This window comes from Hippocampus zosterae, chromosome 10, assembly GCF_025434085.1.
Source record: "Hippocampus zosterae strain Florida chromosome 10, ASM2543408v3, whole genome shotgun sequence".
NCBI lineage: Eukaryota > Metazoa > Chordata > Actinopteri > Syngnathiformes > Syngnathidae > Hippocampus > Hippocampus zosterae.
Genome location: NC_067460.1, coordinates 15725581 through 15750993, shown reverse-complemented (window position 1 = coordinate 15750993; position 25413 = coordinate 15725581). Strand labels below are relative to the sequence as shown.

Below are 25413 nucleotides of genomic sequence, written 5' to 3'. Positions count from 1 at the left end.
AACAGAGAAATACATAATTTGATAGGGCTTTATATTTCTGCTTCACTGTAGCAACTGCATTTTCAAATGGCTAAATAAAATGTGGCTCTTAGTCTGTGAAGCACCGCCAACAGGCAGACAACCAAGTGCAGACTGTTGGGAACTTTCAGAGAACACAACCTACTCATGTGCTGTTGCATCATACAGGGATAATCCATCATGCATGGAAGAGGTTTCCTTTTTTTTTTTTAGATGTTTTGATTACAGAAGCATGAGTTGCACTGTGCAGACGGCTGACAAAAACCACAGAGGGTGTTACCATACCAAACCGTTTATTTTTTAATCTTTATTAACCCGAAAAATCTGAAGTGCGTAACTGGTTTAGAGGCGTTGTCCGCATTTTTAAACGTGCATTGAGACCACCCAAACTTCACAGGCTCCACAGTTGGACCCCCCTGATGTAAAATGGCAAGGGCCAAGCAAGCATTAAACAACCCAAGCAGCTGCATAGATAAAGAAATTAAAATGTAACAGTAACCATCTAACAGTGTTCTATTTGATCAATTTGAAAGAGACAGACTATTTTCAAAACACATTCAGACCAAGAGCAGATAAGATCAGACCACACTCGTCAAAAGTTTTCAAAGACAACATTGAGCATTCGGGACACACACAACCTTTCAGCATCTCAGCTGCCTCGCACAAACTGTCATCAGCACACTTTTTTTAGACCGTGTGTTTGGTGGAACAACACAGCGCGAAAAAGATGGGACACACAATTATGAGCAGTTAGCTGAAGCGATGAAATGTGGGAAAAGGGGCAGAATACATTTCAGAAGGAAAGAAAATGTGTTTGCCTCTGAGTAAGACAATACCTGTCGGGTCAAACTCATTAGAGGGTAGTGATGTTTTGTCACTTTTAGGTTTCTTGTCCGGGGGGTGGTCTTTGCTGAGAATGCTGCTGGTTCTAAAATAAAAACAAAACAGAAAATCATTCAAATGGTACAGGGGCAATATGACCTCAAATCTTTAAAGATACAAATTGGATCCTTTCATAGTAGGGGGGAAACCAAGGAACACGCAGGCCTGACGGCAAAGAGTGACATTGTTGAATGATTCACAGCTTAAGTAATTGTTACAGCTCTTGTAAAAGTGCTGTATAAATCAAGGTAAGTTGAGTTGAGTCATGAAAAAAGAGAAGAAAAAAAACGAAAACAAGTGGGGAATCTGGGGCGGGGAAAGAATTTGGGGGATTCCACCACATGTGGAGGTCCAAGGGGTGTGCATCTCTCCACAAAACACGATTTGATACGGTTTTTGATACGTGGAGTACAAAATGATTCAAAGACAGTTCAATTTGAAAGTGGAAAGATTCGATTCGAGACAGAGGGTTTACGAGTCGATTGATTCCTAATGGCACGGCTCAGTTTGAGAGTGTATAATGCAATAACTTTTTTGCTGTCCTTTTACATACATTTCAATGAATTTGTCAGTACTGTAAATGTGACATTTCCTTCAAAGATATCCCTCTCCAATAAAAGACGATTTGATACGTATCTCAGTATACATTTGAGTGGAACTATTCAATTCAATGCATTCGCATCTCTTACATCAGAACCATTTTCTGATTCAAATGTTTTTTTGTTACAACCCGAGGAGGTCCACTGTATGCTGCGATACAAACTGTCTTAACGATATTTGATAATAAGTGTAGCTCATTAGGGGAGGCGCTTTGCACAAAGGGACGACAGAGTTAGCTCACTAGCCAACTACTGCTCGTAGCTGAGCAAGTTAGCTTAGCGCCTATCATTGCACCGGTCGTTTCTGAGCAGCTGTGAAAGCAAGCAGGAGGAATGACTGTTGGAAGTACATGAACATTGAGTCTGGTAGCTCCTGCAGCTCCGCAGTCAGACGAGCTTGAATCAATTTTCATATTATGACAAAGGCGATGACGGAATCAACAAGCGCCATCACAATTGGTCAGGAGAGTCCAAGTCTGTACTGTCTGCCAAATTTTTACCATCTATCGCATATACACCGCAGAACCCTAATCAAGAAGAATAGAAGAATAAACACCAAAGTTACAGTGTCAGCAAATGTACCACAGCTTTTCCATACATGTAAGTCTAATACAAAGAATGACCATATCAATAAATCAAATGATTATTATATCATTAAGAAGTTGGTTGAGCCTGAAAAAAATGAGTGCACTACTTGGCATCAGCCAGTAAAGGCGAATATTTGCCTGAATAACAACATGACGTCAGCTCTGGCACAACTGCTACGGGAAGCATTGTTGTGCTCAATATGACACTGGCATGGAAACAGGAGCTCTTTCAACATTGAGAGATTCTCTGATTCACTTCAAAATAATGAACAGATCAATGGTTATTAATTTGTTTGTTACCACTGCAGCACGGTTTTGGGTTGCTTTCCATCTTCATTTAAAAGTGGTTAAATTGCACTTACAATACAATACAATACATGCTGATTTATATAGCGCTTTCACAACAGCGGCAGCTGTAACAAAGCGCTTTACAAAACAGTTAACATAAAGTAAAATAATAAACACAACACATAACATAAAACACGGACAGTCGTGCAGTCCTAACCACTTTTCAGTCACACGCTTTGTTGTTTGAAGCGGTTTGAGATGAAAGAGGAGAGAATCAAAGTGTCCTTTAACCAGTGGATCAGAGACGTCATGCTGAAAATGTGCACACGTCGGCTACAAGCTAAGTTTCAAAGTCAACAAGAAGCTGTAGCATCCATTGACGAAAAAAGAGATTGGTTCACTTCTCCTGTCCCATGGAAATCCATTTCAATTCCAAGCGGCAACTCACGGTTCCAAATACGCATCGGCGCTCTTCGCCAACGCTCCTCTCTCCTCATCCTCAACTTCAGCGGCCATCCATCCATCCGCACCAACGCCAACTGTCCAACAGCGCTGACATAGCCACTGAACAAATCGGGGTTGTGAAAAATGCTGCCCATTACTGGCGCAAAAAACACAAGCGCCCCAGGTCTATCCAGCACCGACAGTCAATGGCGCCGACATTCCTCCCAATCAAAATCTGTGCTGGTACAGGCGTGCTGCCGAGAAGGCGCAACCACCAAGCACAGATACTGCTCCTTTGACAAATGTCGTGGCCAAAAAGCGCTGAAAACAGTCCATATCAGGTCCACACAATGAAACAACAAACAACATGTGACAAAACAAAGGACAAAAACAGCAAAAAAGAACAAAAAAGCAAGGCTCTTGAAGAGCACTTGCCGAAGGCTGCCTACTCGGGCGCCATCTTGGAAAAAAAAAAATATATCACTTGAGTGAAGGTGCGTGAAGGTGCGTGAATGAATATTTTCAGCAGAGTTAATAAAAGATGCTGTCAAATCTGGAAATCGTAATAGTTACTTATTATGCAGATGCAGCAAGCTAGACGAGATTTAAGAGAGGGTTTAAGAATGAATCTGCCGCACAGAAGCAGCGATTATTCACTTCAGCACTGACAATAATGCGGATGAGTCACAGCGAATGTCTCATGCTGTATAATGTGACAGCTGAGAGGATGTGGTGGCGCTCTGCTGAGCAAGGCCAGAGAAAGGACTTTTTCCTAAGAAGAGTAGCCACACGGCCACGCACTGGCTTGGACCTCTGCAGGCCATGTATGGTTGTTGCCGCCTATGCCGGCCCCAAATGTGAAAGGCCACTGTTCTGCTCACAGTGAAAGGCAGTGATGGGCCACACTTAGAAGAGGGACTCCTTTGTCCCTCTGTGTGTGTGTGTGTGTGTGTGTGTGTGTGTGTGTGTGTGTGTGTGTGTGTGTGTGCGCATCCGCGTTAGCTGAGTGAGGGTGGAGGAGGGCATGTTTAGTTTAAGCTCAGAGGATTTTTGCATTGCAGCGCTCCAAGATTCTTACCGGTTTGCTTTCTTGGGACACCTGTGGGAGAGAACAGAAGAGCCAACATTAATATCTCACAATGGTGACCTCATCATGATGATTAAAGCAAAAAATTTTCAAGTCAAGACGCAAAGTGCAAAACGACAAACAGTTCCCCGAGACCCACATAGTGGTAAACACGAAAATCCACATCAAACATCCAAGTTCTTGAGTGGCAGATTAAATCATTTTTCCAGGTCAAATTTCCTCTCCCTCACAGATCACTTCCCTATATGTTAATGTGTGTGCTTGTACACACGTGTGTGTGTGTGTTTGTGTATGTGTGTACCATCCTTGACGTCACAACTCAAGCAGTCCTACTACTCGCTCCCACACCTTGTTTTGATGCATCACGATGTCGAGATCACATCATTTACTGACACGACCAAACATCTGAATTGACTGAAATAAATGTCTTGATATCACAGTTGTCAAATCAACTGAGCCTCATTGTGGTTGCAGCCATAATGAGAAAATTCGGCACAAGGAAATGGTGCTGTACCACCTACTAATAGCCCTAAGTGAAATAACAGGTGGTGCTGGTTGGAAATTGTAATGACCTTTTTCTATGACTGAGACCATAAGTGACGCGGAGAAGGTGATTCGTACTTTACACTGTGCCTGCAGTGCAGATGCGGCATCTGTAAAGCTGAACTTTACAATTGAGTTTAAAGGGACGTCATTTCAAGACGAACCGGAAAAAAAAAAGAACCCAACACTAAAAGTGTGATCTGAGGTGAAAAGGGCTTGCTGGAAATACATGTGCAAATCACTTTTGAATGGCCTGCCTCGAACAAAAAGCAATATCTTTCAAGATATGTGAGTTTACATTTTTGTATGTTTTAAAGCAACATCTGGAAAGGTGTGTTTTTTTGTTTTAATTTGCAGTCATGTTTTGTGGAATTGCAAACATCCAATGTTTGACATTAGTATTTAAATGCATTTGTACATTACCCCAATTTAGACAATCTCCACAGTTGATAAATTGATACCTAGGGCCACTATATAAATTATATAAATACAACCTATTGCTGGTAGATTATGTACAGTCATCACGTGCGTTTAAGATTTGTATTTATTTATTACAATGAGGGTGAGCCTTGTTTCCCAGTGTATAGAGCAGCCGAGAGGTCAACATCTATATTGTCGAACTGTTGAAAAACTGAGCATTACACTACAAAACAGAGCAGTGAGAAAGTACACATTTCAGTCTTCATGACTCACGAGCAACCATTAACTCTCTTTCTCCTTCGTAACACTGTGTCCCATTCACAGATGTACTCGGCATCTGAATGGCCCGTTTATGAAAACGCTTAGGTGTGTAATAAGTTCCAGAGACTCAGCGAGAGTGAGCGATCAAGAGAGAGAGCAAGAGAGCAAGAGAGAGAGAGAGATCGAGAGAGAAATAAAGAGATGGATAGTGGTACATCTCGACCGTTTTTGAAAATGGCCTTTATTGTGATATACCCCCCCCCCCCACATCGCCCAGCACTTATTGCTCGAATGATAAAATAAAATGTCTTTCAGTTGGCAAGACTGAAGACAAATTTCCGCTTTTGTTCGCTTTCACTGCAGACGAGCGTGCACATCAAAATAAAAGCAGCACATCCTTGACATTTTAATTTGACTTCAGAAAGGCTGCACACTGTGGACGGGCTGGATCTGGCCTGCGGGCCTCACTTTGCCCAGACGTGCTGTAAGTCTAAGTTCAAACATGAATTTGGTGAGTCGGGGTGGAATAAAATGAGCACCAAACAACAACTTCTGGTGCTCGATTGAGAACCACACTAAAATTGTTACGCGCAGCCCTCCACATTGACGTTTCATAGTATTGGGGAAATAATCTTAATTTTCCACTGAGGCACAAATATTGGAGCAAAATTATACCACTTCCGCATTAACGTTGATTTGTCTGCCTCACAGACAACAGTGCTCCGATGTTACGTTTCCTCATAATGACTTTAATACACTTATGAAGACGGTAATGAGAACAGAGATGCTCACGAGGGGAATGAAACAGGATGACAACATGAACAGGATAAGATGCACACTGAGTGATGGGATCTGATTAAATTGGATTTTAGATCCAGCTGCCTGTTTGTTGTTACTGAAAGACAGAGAAGTGACCTCCTGACATGCGTTTACAGACTCTGTTCTGACATGGTCTTTCCAACAAGAGGAGGGAATCTATCAGGATGTAGGCGAATGGATATCATCATAACGATATACCACGAACGAGTATATTTTCAGTAATTCTAACAAAATATACAACATGCTATGACGGCTTAGTTTTTCTCACTTTGTTTTGAAGTGACATTAAACAAACCTGTATCGAATGAAAAATGCATCCAGTAGTGCTGCTATATTAAATTAGGAAATGGAAAACAGATGTACAGTCGTCAATTTATTTTTGCACAAATGTAGAAATTATTTTAGTCAAAATGTTTCTGACAGAAATTGCACCCAAAAAATAAATACAAACATGAGCCCAATTGTAGTGTAATTCCGAGAACGTTTTCATGTGTAGTAATATATCATACTATATCCGTTAATTTTCTGAATAGTTTACTCTTGATATTAAGATATTTCTAATCCTTTTGGGCCACTCCTCCAAATAATTTCCTGTTTAGCCGTGTATGTAGCACTATTTTTGATAATTTTCTCACCAAACCCTTTTTACTTTCTCCATTGCGAGACGAATAAATGTTTTATTTTTTCTAATCTTTTAAATTGCCTGCTATTTTGCTGTTCAAAGCAGGATATGCTCTGCTTTAACATGGTGAGACTTGTGTGAAAATTAATTCCATTCTTTCACGATAACATTAGATTAGGTTAGCAATTTGCACGGCTTCTCTACCTTTCCCTTTGTGAATTACTTGTCATAATCCTTTCATGAGAATGATACTTTTCGGAAGAGTAGCTTATTTGCCGCCTTGGGGGCTGTGATGAGTGACTTTGGAGCAAATCCACGTGTTGAGCTGATGTCGTATCCAGGGGAGGCTCGTTGCTAGCTAGCTACTGAGGCTTAAAGTAGAACCAATCACGTCTCGACCAACCGACTATCTGCGAGTTGGTAATGCAAGCAGCGCAGTGTAGCTTTTGGAGATGGTCACCATCATTCAATTGCTATTCTTCGCGTTTTCATGAGGGTTCAAAACGCCAAGTGGAAGAAAAGGTGACAGAGTCAGAAAATGGCGGGGTGGGAGGGCAGAGTGGGAGTGGGAAGGTGGGGGTGCTGATGTACTGCAGCGGGCCTGGGCTTGAATGCTCCATTGAGGTTTTGGTGTTTTGATGGAAAACTGTTGCCCGAGCTAGGCCAACATCAGCAACGGTGGCAGCAAGGGAGACCATGACGAGACCAAAGTATGAAGTGAGGGAGTGAGAGAGTGAGCAGTGAAGGGAGGGAGGGACGATCAACACCCTTAAATTTTGTAAAAGAATCTCCCAAAACGAAACGGAAGGGAAAATGGTGAGTAATGAAAGAGTACATTACATGAACAGGGGGAGGATTCATGGGCAGCCCTGTAGGTTCCTGTTTAAAGGATAGCACATACACACAATAGAGCTCAACACATTTAAGTGAACTAACTATGTAAAGCAAGTTAAAAAAATACTCAACCCCTTTAAACTGTATTCAAGTGTTATTTTCCAGGTGTTTTCCTCACCATGTCAGCAATCTACAAAACGGCACTGATAAAGAGTTGACCAAGCAACTTACCACTTTTGGTGGTAGAACCAGAGCTCGGGAAGGGAATTGATACAATTTTTAAAATACAAATTCCATTATGGATTTGAATCTTTAAAAGACTTCTTAAAGATTCTTTTTTTGGGGGGTGGGGTGGGGAGGGGAAGGGGCTAAGCAAGAAGATTAGCATCCTCTTTGTTAAATGCAAGATATATATATATATATATATATATATATATATTTAAATAACATGACCTTACAAACCCAACAGTAAGAGGTTCACATATGAATATTCCTATGTCTAAAATTCTGTGGCAATTACACAATAATGTGCACTAGGTTTTCAACACTCATTTATGATATAAATATACGTTAGTCCATCACAAATACGATCAAATCAACACAAGTCCAACTGTGATCTGGGAATTCACTCTTCCTTGCCTTGAAGAAAGGAGAAGTTAGGGGCAGACTGCTGTGAGTCCGGCCAGCTGAGCCATTCACACTGTGTCTCTCACCACGCAGCAGGTTCTACAATAATACATTCATTCATTCATTCATTCATCTTCCGAACCGCTTGATCCTCACTAGGGTCGCGGGGGGTGCTGGAGCCTATCCCAGCCGTCTTCGGGCAGTAGGCGGGGGACACCCTGAATCGGTTGCCAGCCAATCGCAGGGCACACAGAAACGAACAACCTTTCACACTCACACTCACACCTAAGGACAATTTAGAGTGTTCAATGAGCCTGCCACGCATGTTTTTGGAATGTGGGAGGAAACCGGAGCACCCGGAGAAAACCCACGCAGGCCCGGGGAGAACATGCAAACTCCACACAGGGAGGCCGGAGCTGGAATCGAACCCGGTACCTCTGCACTGTGAAGCCGACGTGCTAACCACTGGACTACCGGGCCGCCCTACAATAATACAATACATCTTTATTGATGAAGCGCTTTCAGAACAGAAGGTACAAACGGCTAATATAGTTGTCTGGAGTATTGATAAATGTGGTTACATCGCTGTTCCTGCTGGGTTGACGACTCTGGAGCAGATAAAACGCGTAACCGTCTTTAAGTTACTTATTGCATGTTGTGTGTGCAAATGCTTTATTTGTAATAATTCCCTTTGATTAAATAATATATGGCGGCCCGGTAGTCCAGTGGTTAGCACGTGGGCTTCACAGTGCAGAGGTACCGGGTTCGATTCCAGCTCCGGCCTCCCTGTGTGGAGTTTGCATGTTCTCCCCGGGCCTGCGTGGGTTTTCTCCGGGTGCTCCGGTTTCCTCCCACATTCCAAAAATATGCATGGCAGGCTGATTGAACACTCTAAATTGTCCCTAGGTGTGAGTGTGAGTGCGAATGGTTGTTCGTCTCTGTGTGCCCTGCGATTGGTTGGCAACCGATTCAGGGTGTCCCCCGCCTACTGCCCGGAGACAGCTGGGATAGGCTCCAGTACCCCCCGCGACCCTAGTGAGGATCAAGCGGTTAGGATGATGAATGAATGAATGAATAAATAATATATTTTGCAAGTATTGCAAGTTGCCCCAATGTTATCCCTGGAAAATGTCCAACATGGCGTTTGGCACCATGTTCCTTGCTAGTCGCGCTAGTAAACAACATTGCTACGCAATATCGCAATATGTGTGGTGATAATATTTGGCCCAACTGGAACTAAGTAGGAAATCACTTCTAAAAACGACAAAAGACGCCAAGAAAGTGAAACTCTATGAACCAGTGAACAACAAGAACCCGTTTTCCATTCCCATCCCTAGCCAGAGCCGTAACAGGGAACGGATGATGCTTATGTGTTTGAGAATTCCCCAATCCCGGTACATGGGTTTAAACTTCAGCACTGTTCAATAACCACCCCGGTCGTTGTGCTTCATTGGGTTTTGAGTAAAAGGCCAAGAGGGACAGGGAAACACAGAATCTTCTGCCATGGCCCCTTTGCACGATCTCTCTAAAAGAGTGAAGCTCAAGTGCTTACTTGTCCCGACATGAGACAATACCATTGTATTGGCAACTTGTGGACCATACCGGCAGAGACTGAGAAAAACATTTCTCAGGTGGGGTTAAACCTGAAGGAGGAGGGGTCCGCCAAAAGGGAGACAAGGATTGGACAATTCTGAGAGCTGCCTTGCGGCGCACAAAAGATCAGAATGAGGAGTGGTCGATTCAAGCAGTAGGAACACATTACCTTGCACACCAAAGCAGCAAATTTCACTCAATACCGAGGAAGTGGAGGCATGCTATGCGGCGGCTGAGTCATACCAGTGGACGATCGAGCACCTTGGGAAATTGGAAAGCTGTTCTATGCAGCCAGCAGGACTGATTTTTATCTCAGCCGCATTACGGCGACTGCAGCCTTCCAATAAGAGACGGCACACACCAGATGTTATCTAATCTGTATACCCGAGTCACAAAGTGTCATTGTGCACAAACACGCACGCAGCATGAAACGGTCACCTCCCCCTCCCTGGCATAGGAGAAAGAAGGCGTCGATATGCGACACCCCACAGAGTTATGGTTCCTTCTGTGTTGTAGCCACGTCTCATTTCAAACAGACTGGTGACAATCACGGCCTTAGTAGAGCCCCAAGGTATCAATGTGTTAACTGGGGCACAGATTAAAAAAAAAAAAGGATCAGTAAGCGTTTGAACCAGACAGGGGTGGGGGTGCGCTTAATTGTCGTTGGTGTAGGAAAGAACAGAAGTAATAGCTCTGGAGCTCAAGCTAAAGCCTCCAGGGGAAAATGGTGCCCTTTCTGCCCCAATAAACCTCATCAGGATTCCTGACATGAAGGCAAAGGGAAAGACATTTCTTCACTCTGTGCTGTCTCCTGTCCTCTGGGACTGAGAAAGCAAAGGAGGTAGTTCAACATGTTGTTTACGTTTCAGTTGACCACAAACACCGGAGGACTTCTCCGATCAGTGGGAAAGGTTGCTGGCATGATGAGGCGTGTAAACAAATCCTAGCGGAGCATTAAGTCATGTTAGTTCCTCTCACTTTCACTTAAAATGTGTTCTATTCCTCACATCAGTGCACGGGTGTCTATGAAGAAATAGATACCTGTACTCTGAACAAGAGATCTGACAGACGTATTAATTGATCAGAAAGACAAGCAGTGAAGCAACACAACCACTAAAATTACTCAAACAAAGTTGGACTTCCACCTGAATTGCCATGACTGTTTCCTCACAAAACAACCAAACTCATCGAACAGAACAATGAAAGGTACTGCTTCCACACAAAATTAAATTAATGACCGTCACGCGTTGAAAAGTTGTTGTCGATGGGCCGTCATGCGATGAAACGTGGCGGGCGACGCGGTGTGGCAGTCGCATGCCGAAAAATGATTGTTGACTTTGGCCGTTCCGAAAAATGAACATATTTTTCCCAAATTCCCAATGGCTACTCTGCCTCTGCTCCTCATGTTGTCTGTTTCTCAGCAGGGGTTTTCACTCTCATGTCACACACTGAACAACAATTTGACTGTTGCTTACTGTCGTTAAAAACCCAAACCGATTACAACTGACTGACAAAACGGTGCCTTTTTGGTGAACTAGCTCCTATCTGTTGTCAGTGTCAAATCGGCAACAAAATGTATTTAATAATACCGTTTTTCCTTTTTTAAATGGCAAATTTATAGGTCACAAAAGAGCAAGTCGGTGAAAAAAAATTGACGAGCACCGTCTCAAATTGTGGTATTTTGCTTGATTTCACTCGTGTTTCATGTAATTCATGCTAGCTTGCATTCATTTTTATCAATCGGTTTCGACTGTGTTTTGTCTTTCTGTACAGTACGACAAACAGAGTGTTATATTGGAGTGACGAACGCATTTTCATCACAATTGAAAAGACACAAAAGCATGATCAAGCATTGGCACTTGGTATCGGCAATTCCTCAAACGCAAGCTCTTGTACTTATTGTGGTGTGAGTGCACTGCAGCACAAGACCTAACAGGCCGGTTACGTGAAGAATTAGTCCATGTGTCGCTGTGCAGACTAAGCATAATATTTATGGCTGACTCAACAATAGTCAATAATAATAATAGTTGAATGCAACCGTGTTAAGTCTTGCACAGGGACGTGCATCCTCATTTCTTTCCGGTTGCACATAATCAAAGGGTAAGTTTGAGCTGACTTTTTTTTTCTCAGGCAGTTAGAAGAATTTGACTCAGTAACTGGTATTTCTAGTTGCGGGATTGACAAAAACTGCACAGAACGGATCCAAGTCTGTGACACAACCTGTGTCCTAATGCCGGTAGCTCTTTGACAAAGTGCAGCAGCGTTTGAAAGTGGCTACTTAGCCCTGAATCAGCAGAAAGGAGTGGTGCAAGGTTAATTGCAGTGCAGTGGGAGGTTGCTGCTCCGCTTCCCTCTGCACATAACTTCTGCTGGCAGAGAGAAAAGGGCGTTAGGGATGGTGTACCTCATCCAGAGGCTTCTTTGAGACAGTTGTTTTATTCCAGCTGGTATTCAACTGCCTCGTCCTAAAAAGTTCAAGCCAACCGCAGAGGTTGCAGACTCTAAAACACACTTTTATCCCACCATGGGGGGTGGGGGAATCCTATCAATAATATAAATGACTATTTTTTTCCATTACAAATAAAAATCTAACTTAACGTCATCCTCAAAAAATGTTATGTTTAACATGTTGAACAATCCTTATTGTTAATAGGCACCATGTCTTTTGCAATGTTTTGTGTGACTTCCAAGGGACTCCCTCTTCGGTGATGTAATGTGAAAATGATTCAGCTCGTATTGCCTGTTTGTTCATGGGAATTCCAGGCACATGAGCTTTTTGGAAAAATAGTCGCTAAAGAAGCTAGGGAAAACAGCTAACTTGGCAACAGCGACATGTGCTTTTGTAAACTCGCTCCTCTGTGTTCTCAGCCATCGAGTTAGTGCAAACAGTGCACATAAGTGAGGTCACGCTTCAAAGTGCATACACTACTGAATAAATCTAGTTTCTTCTAACAAATAGAGTAATTAAAAGATCAAATAAAATGTTTGCCGAGCCCTACATCATACCAATACTCAATTAGCCGCTCAACAGGGCCCAAATTACCGGCATATGGTACTTAAGGGAAGGAAAAAAGAAATGAGCAGGGCCTCTTCATATAATACGTAATTTCCTTTGAGGAGTAAGCCGAAGAATTCAAATGTGATCAAAACCAATTGAGAACCATTTCAAATCTGTGTCGGAGGATTTTCTGCCGAAAACTTACCTTCCTAAATTCTAGCATTTTAGAAAAGCAGATATTATTGAATCTGAGTCTTAATGCTGTGGTCGATGCTAAAAACTGACTGGAAGGAGTCCCAACATGCCAACCATAAAGTGCAGCGCAGTACTGAAACGGCAAGATTTTGATACACCGAGTCAAAATGAAGCACACAATAGTGTACTGCACATCCTAACCTAAATTTACCAAACACTGTACTTAAAATAAAAAAAACAATGAATGTGCACTGTTCTCATTTCACAAAACAGGATTCTTTTCTTTTCCGGATGAATTGCAAAATGCCCAATGACGCTGGCCTCATTCACGGCGACAAAACACTTCCAACTTTATTTCCTTGTCCTCCTTTTCTCTGTTGTAATGATTTGGCCTTTAGTGGAGTGAGAGTAATGTGTGGCCCTCAAAGCCCTTTGGCTTGGCTAAAGGGGCAGGACTGTAGACAGTGTCCACAAGCATCAGGATCAGAATGCCCCTCCTTCCCTGCCTCCTTCCCCCAGCACGTAAAAGGCACCAGCTCAAAGCATAAACTCCACCCACTGTCTCGCATCACCATCCATGTTCATTGCCATTATCTTTTATCTCCACTTTTCGATTCTCTTTTCAATATTCGTCAATGTTTGTGTTGTAGAGAGAAAATGGATGTTTCAATAATAAAATAAATCAAGAGCATGATTACATACTTTCAGGTGGCATTGGAAGCCTAACAATATAAAAACCCTATGGTGCCCTTGAATGAAATGCTTCCATAGCAGAATGATACCTACCTAAATTTAGTTTGCGTTTATTACGACCATAAAATGCTATTATGAGATGGTGCAGTGAATTTGACAGGTTTGGTATCTGGCAGAATATATGAAAGAAAGAATACAGAGCTACAGTTGAAGATTGTGTATCGTTATTGCCCACTTCAGGAATTGAAAAAAGCCAAAACAAAAAAAAATGTAGAGTTTGATGAACCATGATATCAAATTCTATCAAGAAAATAGAAATAGCACATCAAGATGACAGTCCATCTGCTGTGTCACACTACCAGTGCAGTTAAAATTCTCTTCACACGATCCAAATAAACATATGCGGCATGTAATTTTTTTTTTGGCAATAAACATCTGAATCATTCTCTCCCCCCCCCCCACCCCCACCGACGAGCAACCGTTTGTCTTGGACACTGTGGGGTAGGAGGGCTATTGGTCGGTGCTGATGAATATTCCCGATTGGAAACTAATATAAAATATAAATAATAATAAATAACAATTAAGTTCCTACTTCATAAATAAAAATGTCGAGAATGCTAATTCAAGCTGCAAAGTTCAATCAAAGTGTAAGGTACTACCAGCTTATTTGTTTTATACATATCTCAAAGAATTCAAGATGTAAACTAATGATAGTTATATGGTGTAAGAGCAGCTTCTTGCCGGTGTGATATGCCGCAATTTACATCCGATAAGATTAGTCGACGAATCTTGACTACTATTGGTGATTAGTCGACTAGCAAAATCGTTTGAGGCAGCCCAAATTCGTTTTAGTCATATGGTTGGTCGGGCAACATAGAGAAATTCAACGCGACAATAATAAAACACTAAAACGTTGAAAATCGCCAACATTTGAGGAAAGGCCGGAGGCACAAATGAATCACCAGTCAGCACCGCTGAATGCCTTGTCTGTTGTCATAACAACCAAACAACAAATAAAAACAGCTCAGTTTCTATTTTTTGAGCAATACACACAGATCATCAATACAGCCACCTGTCCATCAAAATGATCTTGACCACATATTTATCACATGGACCTGACCTACATCCATGAACCTGTAAGGAGCGTATAGACTAAAGCTAGCCTGCTCCCACTGAATGCTATTGTTTACTTTTAGTGATGTCACCAGCACCACTTTCCGGGAGGGCCTCAGGGCAGGCGGGTGGCAGGGTGGGAAAAAAAAGCGTGGAGATCAGCAGAACGTTGTGACAAAGAACGAGTGGCTCACAAAACTGACCCGGAGGCTGGCAGCCAATCCCCGATAGATTTTACATACACGCTCCCCCGCATGGCCAACACAGCAAAAACAAAATGCAAAACATATCACATGCATGGTGCCACAAACAACCTCAATTTGAGAGCGATTAAATATTCAAACAGTGTGAACAAAACAGTGCAGAAAACATGCCACATCCATTACAGGTGTCAGTTTACCTTTAACTCACACTGCATATGTAAGACTGCAGTCTGCTTACAGACGGCTTTGCATTTATTTGCTTGTTGAAGAACGATCACTGACGCTTTGTTTCATTCTCAACTGCAACCATTTTGACATCAAAATGCTCTCTTGTTTAGGCGAGTGAGAACTTTTAAAGCGGACAGTAACTTGTCGAATGAAAAGGGTGTCCTCCCCCCAATAAAACTAAAATGTAGCGTACCCTTCTGTAAAAGAAAATAAATTAAAAAGGGACAATGTGGCATCTTTTGCAAACAAAACAAATATTGCCGTGTCAAAACAAAACCAGTATTGGAAAACACATATATACCCAAGATGAGCCGTCGCTGTGCAACAACAGTTTTTCGTTGTTTTATGGGAACAGAAACTACACCAACAGCCAGAATTACCCTTACGTGCGTGTTACCAGAATAGCAGTTAGCGATACAATTGGCTCTCCGTTGAAAACAAGATTTTATGACGGTAACAATGTGACTCTGAAAGCAATTATTTCAATTTCTATTCTACCTACAGGAAAAAAAAAGGAAAATGTACATTTGACCACTGTTTGTAATAAAAGATTCCGCTGTACTTTCAGCACGAACCTTCCCAATGCAATGTTCCATAACACACATTCTCCACACTCCAACCACAGTGGCAACTTCACCCCAGTAGCTTCATTTGGGCCACACAATGTTGTCGTATGGCACACGGAAATTGGGTGCTAACCACCGCTGTCATCATTGCAAAAAATAAATTTTTAAAAGGGGGGGGGGGTACAATAAGGCTTTAAATTCTGGCTTGTACCCTGAACATGGCGCTACAACCGGAGCTTCCTTCTATCCTGAACTAAGCAAGCACATTCCAGGGAGTTGGCCAGCTTCTCTCACAGGTATGTGGGATTCAAGTCGGTTCACAACACAACACAGCAAAACCTTTTCGGAGTCAAAAACCACCCAGGAATTACTTCATGTCATGAACTCCAGAGTATCCTCATGGATTAAACAGGAAAAACACTTCACAGGGAGGATTTATTTGCTCGTGAACCGAGGGAACTGACGGTGGAGTCCAAGCTCTCTGGCAGGATTCCTCCAGTAAGATGATTATGAGGTTCTAAATCCAAAGATCGTTTTAATGGATGGAGAAGGAGGTAAGTGTGACAGGCTTAGAGGTAATAGAGTCACTACCTAGCCAGGCAGGATCGCTCTTAGGAGAAGTAGTAAAGAACTCCATTAAGATCGGATGTAGCTCCTTGGTAATTAGATTGTATGATGAAGTTAGTAGTCAGCACATTGCGACAATTGAGTACTTGGAAGCACGTATGTGTCTTATCGGGGCGCTACATCTGCCAAATCAATGCATCTCCAAAAAGGACCAGAATTCTTGGGGAATAAGATGCCCGAAACGATAAAATCAACAACGGAAGAGCGCCGCAATGTTCCAGCACACCTCACTGTTTCTTAGCAGGCTAGCATCAGATGATTGTGTTTATTGTGCTCATTTGGGGGAGGTTATTGTTAATGTGCTCGATCTCATTTTAGGCAGGGAAGCACATGGTGGTGACCAAGTACTTCTCACCATTCCAGTACCATTCCAGTCAGAGAGCAGTAGCCAAGTGGAAAGGTAAACAGAAGTGTTTGGTTTGTTAGAGGATGATGAATGTGGTTATTGGTGTAATTTATTCAACTGATTCAGCCATCAATGTACCAAGTGATGGGATGGATGTTTGTTTTACGACTCTAACATTTTTTTAAATAATCAAACATGATGCTTATTTCGTCTATTAATTCATGAAACGGATTAACAAAACATGTAATTTCCATCGTTTTATTCAAAAACAGGATATGATATATTTCAAATTAACAGTGCTGAAAACTAATTCAATACAACTTTGTTACTGTGGTAACATGCTGGGAAAAAATGCTGATCATTGTTTTCCAAAGTCAAAGGAAATGTTTTATTTTGATTCAAAATAAAGATAATGAAAAAAATGATACGAGGATTGGAAGATTTTTGTTTTACTCAAAAAGGCATCGAAATGATTCTTTGTTTGTCAAAACCAATTAAAACAAAGTACATGAATTTGATAATCGATTCGCTGCCGATTAATCATTGCATCTCTAACTGATCATCAAACACAAAAACATTTATGTGAGAACGCGCAGGAATGATTTTTGTCCATTTGCGGTCACCGTCCTCATGCTCTACCTTAGTATCTGTGACTTTGACAGGCTTTAAAAGGGAAGCCTCGCCGAGTGAGTGAGTGACGTGGGTATGAGCACACGAAACTGACTGGGCCCGAGTTGCAGCTCTCAGTGGCTCATGTATGACTTGAGGTGGCAGTCCTACTGTGGTGTACTGTGAAATTATCCCAAACTTCGAACATTCTCTATCTTCTATGGTCTTTTTCCTCCTAGCTCGAAAACATCACACCAATTTATTTCCACCGAGTGGTATGTGCGACTGCAAATGATCCCTGCAAAGCTTCAGAGGCAGAGATTTTGCTCTGACATGTTTTCTTTTTAATAATGAAATTAAATTGTTCGATTAATCCATGCCACTCTACTCGAGTTAGCCAGCCGCAAACTAGGCACCCGATACATACGTGCATAACAAATCCAATGCTAAAGCTAATACAAGGCCTTGCTTTTTTTTCTTTGGCTGTTTTGTGATGCCAACACTGAAGGGTGGCAGTGATGGCGAAGAGAAAACGTGTGACAACAATTACAGTATCGGAACTGGAATTTAACAACAGCAGAGTGCCAAAAGGGGTATGTCTATCACTCCGGGCTCGTCTGTAAAATATGGCTGGGTCAATAGTAATAAAACAACAACATTCCAAAATTTAGCTTTTTTTTGGTATTCATGTGAACCTCTTATTTCAACCGGTATGACACTTCAGAGTGTTGGCACATAAATGACAACTTAAAAGATTTTAAAATATTGCTTGTACCATACATTTCATCAAGGTTTTAGGACTCTGGAACAGATTATCTCAATTAAATTCTGATTACTCAGAGTGTGTCAATGAAGACATTGTGTTTGTCTGTGGAGCTTCCACTTTACAGGGGTGCACACACTTTATTTGGCATATGAGCTACTTCTAAAATGATCAAGGCAAAATGCTCTACCTACTTTATTTATTTAAAAATAAACTTGTATGTTTTTATATGCAACTTATATATAGTAGTGTACCTTAATAAACTGCATGAACTCATAGAGCCTATATACAAGATGATATATACGACTGGCTGACTGACTTGCCTTCTCTGTCAATCAAGTCACACATTTCACCAGGATGATAGGTGGAAGTCTCTTTTTTTTCCTCAAACTCATTCATTGCCATTGACAGGAAGATATATAAAGAGCATGAAAGTGGGGGCAGTGACTGAGTTAATTCCATGAGAGCTATCGACACTCCCTTCGCGATCGACTGGTAGCTCACAATCTACTTAATAGGCAACCTTGATGTAGAGCATAACTGGGTGTTATACTGTACCTGTCAGTGAAGCTGGACTGTGTGTCACTCATTGGGCTTCCGGTTCTAGATTTGCAGAGAATTATATCCGATTAACATTTTCCAGAGTGTGATGAGGCGACTTGGTGGAGCGTCCTTCTCTGGCATTCGTGACAAATAGCTTTTTTAAAAAAAATAAAATAAATATTAAAACGATGCAAACGAGATGCAGATGGCAAGTATCCTCAATGTATGGAACGTGGGGATCAGAGGAAGATGGATTGCAATGGTGCAGACCCTAAAAATGAATCAGGGCCTGGGTAAAGAGTATATCCTTCCGCTCGGTGATAAATAACACTGCTGGTCCAGATTGCATGCGGGTAACCCTTGCATTCACGTCCCAGTTTTCGGGTATTCCAACCTTACGGACACTGTGGCGATGTAATCAGCCTGCCGCCACCCCTGTCCGGTTCGAATAAGGGACCAATCGTCCCTGGGAGATCCCGTCAAATTCCTCCAGTCGGCACTTTGCGGTTTGGTATCTCCTGCTCGATTCTTGTCGTTTCTCTGAAGAGTCGTTCGATACCGTAATGTTTAAAACAAAAGAGCAAAACAGAAAATAAATAGTCTGCAAAATAGCGTGAAGCTTGGTTGTACAAGAATCCTCAAAGGAAATGAGAGTTTAGACTTGTTAGCTTTCAGCTAACAAAACAAATGAGCTCAATTGGGAGGAAAAAGAACTTCGTGTCGTGTACTCGTTTTTACTGCAAACCAAACAAAATCTGAATCCCAAACGCTGGATAAAACACTGCATAGGTGTCCAGTGGTCTTTTCTGCGTCCCCAGCCTTCGAAAAAGTCTCTTCGAGAAGGAAGAAGAGAATCCGAGCGAAGTGTATGTGTTAACACAGCTCGACGCTCCTTGACTCCATGTTTCCAGAACGGAGTCACTCGATCGTCTCTCAGCACAATTCCCGTGGATGGAAAGGGAGGCTAGGCTGGGTGGTCAAGCTAACGGGACATATAGTCACAAGCCGTCTCCCGTTAGCGTCTAGTTGTGAACAAACACAAAAAAGGCGAAGAGGCGTTAAAACTTTCAGGGACCCTCGCGACTTTTTCTCCCAATGCTCGACGTCATTTGTACGAGACTAAAAACTTGAGGAAAACATAGGAGGAAAATGCCAGTGTCTGCTGTTCGCAACGCCCTAGCATGCTAGCTGCCGCAATTCCTAACTTCCACCAACCACTTCCGCCGGGCGGTGGGAAAACTCCAACAGCATCCTGGCTTTGGAAGTGAAAAAAAAAATCGAAAGGTATGCGAATAAAATTAAACGCATAACGGCATTGCTATTTGATTTCATTTACATCACATACATACATACGTGTATACATACCTGTAAATGCTAAATTGTGACGTTCGTTAGATGCCGTGAATTGAAGCTGTTTGCACGTACACGAAAAAAAAACTAAGAAACTAAATTACTTGAGAACATGAAAAAAAGAAAACACTCGCATTTAAAATATTCCACTCAACTCGTAAACACATATTTCTATATTCTATTTATTTTTAAAAGCTTTAACGTCTTATTCCCCTCCAGTTAACGCTAGTGAGCCACATTGGTCAAATAACACCCACTCCAAGGTCTGCAATTGGAGAAATGTAAAATTTAAAATTGTAAAATTTAATTTCTTTTTTCCCCTTTATTTCTATTCGTGGATATTATTGCTGGTGAGTATCATGTTGCTATTTAGGTGTACTGTATTTGATCATCATCATATTTCTGACAATTGAAACGCAATGAAAATCATACTGAAGTTAACTGGGTGATCGCCGTTAACAAATCAAGCATTTTGATCTCCCATTATCCAAGTAAACATATAATCGATGATGGGGTAATTTAATTATTTGCGTCTCGGTACAGCAACTATTCGATATTTTTGGTTTGACAAATCTTTCATCAAAATGCATTTATTTGATTAAAACACTGTCCTGTGGAGTGAAGCTTCCTCGCGCAGTCAAAAGCGCCATGAAAGGGGTTCATTCTGTATAAATAAAAACAGTACACGCTTTCAAGTGGGATCCACGTCACTCGTCAGAACATTTTGTGAAACTGTATCACCATCTAGTGGACATCAATGACACCGCGGCATGCGGAGCAATTGCAGAATTGAACGGAAACATAAACATGCCACTAATTGTGACGTTCATTCTGGGAATTGCCACACTGATCCTGTGAAATTTACAATAGACAATCAAAAATGATAACAAACTCCTAAATGTAAGGCACATATCAGCTATACTTTTTTTGCTTTCTCCTTATATTCACTCATAATTTATGTCACATATCATAACTATGGTTTTACCAAACAGAAAGCACGCCATTGCAAAAGAGAGTAAACAGAGCAAGAGGATACAATAAAACTCGGCCAAAAGCTTAGAAGAATGACTTACAACAGAATAAACAACAAGTTAAAATCGTTTAATATTTCTCCCTGAGTAAGGTTTCAACATCTGTTCAGTTTCTCTCTCTCTCTCTCTCTCTCTCTCTCTCTCTCTCTCTCTCTCTCTCTCTCTCACACACACACACACACACACACACACACACACACACACACACACACACAAAATTTGCGATAAAAGGGTGGGACCGCTCTTGACTGGTTACTAACTCATCGCAGGGCACATGTACACAAACAACCCTCCAGACATAGTTACACCTATGGGCACATTATCCAATTAACAACAACTAGAAAAATCCCAAGCGCGGGGAGAACATGAAAATTCTTGACAGGAAGGCCAGAGTTGAGATTCAAACCCCCAACCTCTCGACAACGAACATTTTGCCACATTAATTACAATTAAACTGTTTCATATCAAACATTCTAACATTCCAAACCGCCCAAAATAAAACTAAAGTAATAAAACTATTTGACATTCAAAGGTGCCTGACAGACAAACAGTAAAAGACACGGATCAAAAAACTGCTGTGGCAAGGTTCTCGTTTGACTTAATGCTGTTCATTAGCCAGTATACCGATGCCATATGGCACAGGTATCAATCGCCGGTCCTCGGTGGCCATTATCCTCCATTTTTTTTCGATGTTTCCCTCCTCCAACACATCTGGTTCAAATCATCAGGATCGTTATCAGGCTCCTGAAGAGCTTGCAGATGAGCAGATCATTTGAATCAGGTGTGCTCGAGGGCACGGGGGCATGCAAAACGTGCATGATAGTGGCTTTCGAGGAGCAACGTTTGACACCTGTGTCCAATGAGACTGGGTTTTCTACGGGTATTCTGGTTTCCTCCCACATTCCAAAAACATGCATGGCAGTTTAATGGAACACTCTAAATTGTCCCTAAGTGTGAATGTGAGCGTGAATGGTTGCTCGTCTATGTGTGCCCTGCGACTGACTGGCAACCAGTTCAGGGGGTATCCCATCTACAGCCCAAACAAAGACAGCTGGGATAGTCTCCAGCACGCCCGTGACCCTTGTGAGGATAAGTGGATGAGAAAATGGATGGGTGGACGTACGAACATTGACTTGGCCTCTGTGGTCAGAATTCAGTCTGTCTTTCTTTCGTGACCATTAGCAGCTTGTTGTCGTTCCCTCTGCTGCCTGTGCCAACTTTTGCTCTTGCGGACGGCAAAGCGAACGATGTCCACCATGAACACCCAGGATAGTGCGTACATGGCCACGCCCCCGCACTTGATGAAGAATCTGGGCCTCGGCGAGATCAGCTCACAGTACAGCATTGTTCCTCCCACGAAGATCCGCATCAGCGCAAAGAGCAGCACGAACAGAGCGTCCACAGTGTGCGCCAGTGGCGTGCCGGAGTGTCCTGTCTGCTTGAGGAACCAGCGCGCCTGCAGCAGCGGGTTGGTGATCTCGCTGCCGAAGAGGACGGCGCAGCCTTCGATGCCAGACTCGCCCAGCCAGAGAGTGAGCATGATTCCCAGGATGGTCATGGTGTGGTGGGCCAACATGACAGCTCCCTCGGTGCGGAAGTAGACGCACCAGGCCATGTCAAAGACAAAGTAGCCCAGGCTCAACAACATAGCACTTATCTGCAGTGGTGTGTTCTTTGTACCTTTTACACACAAACAAAAGTTTCCACATTTGTAAATTACAAACATTCATCGTCTATGCCACTTCTCCTGTTTAAGGTCGCGGGTGAGCTGGAGCCTATCCCAGCTGACTTTGGGTGAAAGGTAGACTACAGCCCGGGTTATTTGTCAGTCAACCTCAGGGAACACGTAGAGACTTGGAAAAATAATAATTTAAACCACAAAATCAAGTAGCCCAGGCTGTACTCCATCTCACTCACCCGCAACCCTGATGACGATTAGCAGTATAGAAAATGGATGAATGAAAATGCTAAAACCATAAACACACCAACATGTCCTCAGTTGTAACAATCAGAGTGCAGGAAATACACCACTTCTTACATTCTAGTCACTAACAATGTTATTATGTTATTGCTTATAAAGTTAATTATATTTTTTTCACACATCTCAAGCCTGCCACCTGATTTTTTTTGTCTTCCTCACTAAAACAAATGAAGTGTGTGTCACCTTCATATTAGTGCCTGAATGAATTTCTTTTGGGGAGAACGTCAGCCCTAGTCATGCGATTTTGCATCACTTTTATCAGTTATTACGAGCCATTTTTTTCTCTCCATCAAATTGTTTCTTAACACATTGAAAATAGTTTTTTGAGTATATTCGCTGGTCACTATTTCCCATGAGTTCTGATTTCAAATTAAAATTCTTCTTAGACTGTGTGTATAATATCAATGACATGCAGTGACGAGCAGTTGTTTATACGTAATAATGTGATGAAGGGATCGAATATTGATATGGATTTCACAATCATAACAGCCCTCTGATGGAAACCAGAACCACAATGTGGTTTAAAACCCCTGTGAATGACTACGGTTTAACTCTGGAACATATTATTTCTATTGCCTTTATTTCAGTTGGTAAATAGATCAAATGCAGAGCAGCGTCAAGGAATGTGTACATTTACATTCCCGCCATAGCATTGGTGCAAAGGTGAAATTGTATTTTTAGATTGTGCAGGTTTGTTGTCAATGGTTTGGTTAGTTTTAAATCATACGTTAAAAAAACAAATTTTGGCGAATTATGCTCCTGTATTTTACGATGGGTCATAGCGGCGGCACAGAGCAAGTTATTTTTCAGGTGGTTCTTGGTGAAAAAACTTTGAGAACCACTGATAACAATAACAATTGACCTTCTACCTGGATAAGTGAAAGGCCAGGGTCCATCCACGTAGCCAATGTAGGCCGTGATGCTGACGGCAAGGATGCCGTGCAGCAGGGTCACAAGGCGACAGTTCCACTCAGAGCTGCGGCGGCCGTTGACGTGACATAGGGCGAAGTAGAGAGAAACCCAGCCGGCGATACTCAGGAGGGCTCCGAGCACGACCATGTTCTCCTCTGAAGACAACAACAGCATCCTATTGAATGAGATCGCTTACAGTACAAGCACTGTGATATTCTTTCTACAACAATTAGCCTTTGCTTGTGCAAGAATAGCACTACAGTCGACCCCTTGAGGGTCCAGTGGGGTGAGGGGGACGTTCCTTCGTCGGCTGTGACGTTTGTACCATGCAGCTAGACGGGCCGCCCTTGCTCCATGTGCGGTGAAGCCTCCCTTTGCGCAATGCAAAATTAGTTGAGAGATGACTGGGCCTCAAGTCATGTCAACACATTTGGAAATGTTTGTTCTTGGTAGGAATCACAATGTAACTCCCAATTACGGTTGCAAAATAAAAGACAAGCGCAAAGTTGGAAATTTTCTATGGGAATTCAAGTGAATTGATGGGGACAAATATTACATGACAAATGGAAAAATAGGCTTTTAAATCGGACACTTTTATGCATCCAGGTCACATCATGGTTTTGAGGATCTTTGATGTGCCAGACTGTCGTGATTGAGGTGCTACTTTGACATCTGGGCTTTGACATCTGGACGTGCATCTGGAGCACAGGTCCATTGTAGTGTAGTATGAAAAAAATTGGCCAAACTGTTGACCTGTCGTGTACCTACTCGTGAAAATGTGATGGTGTGTCTACTCTAGAAGTATCTAGTGATGATCAAAAATGTCAACAAACCATTTTCAAATGATTAGTGTGCGTTTTTACGCATATCATTAATGAACCGACATTAATTATCCCATCCAAAAGGCGAAACAAACGGGCATACGGCACATTCCTGTTTAATTACCATGTGGACGGACGTTAAAACAACACAATGAATGGGATGCTGCCCAGTTAGCCGGAGCAAGCTAACATGCTCACAACCCCCTCTGCCCCCATTTCATCCATTGGCAGGTGGTAAAAACAAAACTATGTTTACCTCAATGGCGCACATATGGACGACGTCACTTCTGATATTTAGCGTCCATTGAAAATATGTTTCAGTTCTAATAAATAAACGTTAGCTTGAAGTCGTTGCTGTTGTTCTCCATCAGCTCTCCATCATCAGGACCGTCTCACGTCTTCTCCCATCTCGCGTTAAACGCTCACTAGGTAAACGACTCCATGAGAAAGTAGGCCTATTTGTTATCCTTAATTACATTTTAACTGGAATCATCGCGTGGTTTCCCCCCCCCCCCTATTTTTTAGCAATATAACACGGTTGTCTTTCGACACTTTACGATCGAATGATGTGTTGTTTTTTGTTCGACAGCGACATCCTGTGGACAGACGGAGGAAGCGCCCAGGGACATTACGGATCAAATTCAGATTATAGGTGGATACCTTGAGAGCTAAATACTTTCTTCATGCAGTGAGGCGTCACTTAATAGATTTAGAATACTTAATAAATGTTGCAAATTTTATCAATATGTATTCAAGTGAAAATGAGCAAGAATACATGAGAGGCATTTCTCAATTTCATAAGAAATTGAG

The 25413-nt window shown here is 42.1% G+C and overlaps 2 protein-coding genes across 5 annotated transcripts in view; both read right to left on the bottom strand.

Moving 5' to 3' along the window:
* The window catches only part of arhgef12a (Rho guanine nucleotide exchange factor (GEF) 12a), a 37937-nt gene extending 18201 nt beyond the window's left edge, over nt 1-19736 (bottom strand). For 2 of the 3 annotated variants that reach the window (XM_052077936.1, XM_052077939.1), the window contains exons 1-3: nt 18524-19736; nt 3897-3917; nt 855-946 (exon numbers count right to left, since the gene is read on the bottom strand). In XM_052077936.1, coding sequence (XP_051933896.1) covers nt 855-946; nt 3897-3917; nt 18524-18555 — 145 coding nt within the window. In that variant the 5' untranslated portion in view covers nt 18556-19736. The remainder of the gene's footprint in view (nt 1-854; nt 947-3896; nt 3918-18523) is intronic. The other variant, XM_052077940.1, reaches the window with a different exon arrangement.
* A 1283-nt stretch (nt 19737-21019) lies between these two features.
* tlcd5a (TLC domain containing 5a) lies at nt 21020-25408 on the bottom strand. Of its 2 annotated transcripts, none has more exons than XM_052077930.1 (3): nt 24860-25408; nt 23740-23957; nt 21020-22569 (listed from the first exon to the last, which is right to left on the bottom strand). In XM_052077930.1, the coding sequence occupies exons 2-3, from the start codon at nt 23954-23956 to the stop codon at nt 22043-22045; spliced, it is 744 nt and encodes a 247-aa protein (XP_051933890.1). In that variant the 5' UTR covers nt 23957; nt 24860-25408; the 3' UTR covers nt 21020-22042. The 2 variants fall into 2 exon arrangements, with proteins under 2 accessions (XP_051933890.1, XP_051933891.1); XM_052077931.1 differs by having other exon boundaries at nt 23740-23937.
* Nucleotides 25409-25413: the final 5 nt, after the last annotated feature.

Excerpts from the sequence above, each read along its gene's own strand:
- tlcd5a (XM_052077930.1), bottom strand. The coding sequence starts at position 23,956 with ATGCTGTTGTTGTCTTCAGAGGAGAACATGGTCGTGCTCGGAGCCCTC. Across the intron at positions 22,570-23,739 it reads CTGGCCTTTCACTTATCCAG|GTACAAAGAACACACCACTG; the intron begins GTAGAAGGTCAA and ends TGTGTGTAAAAG.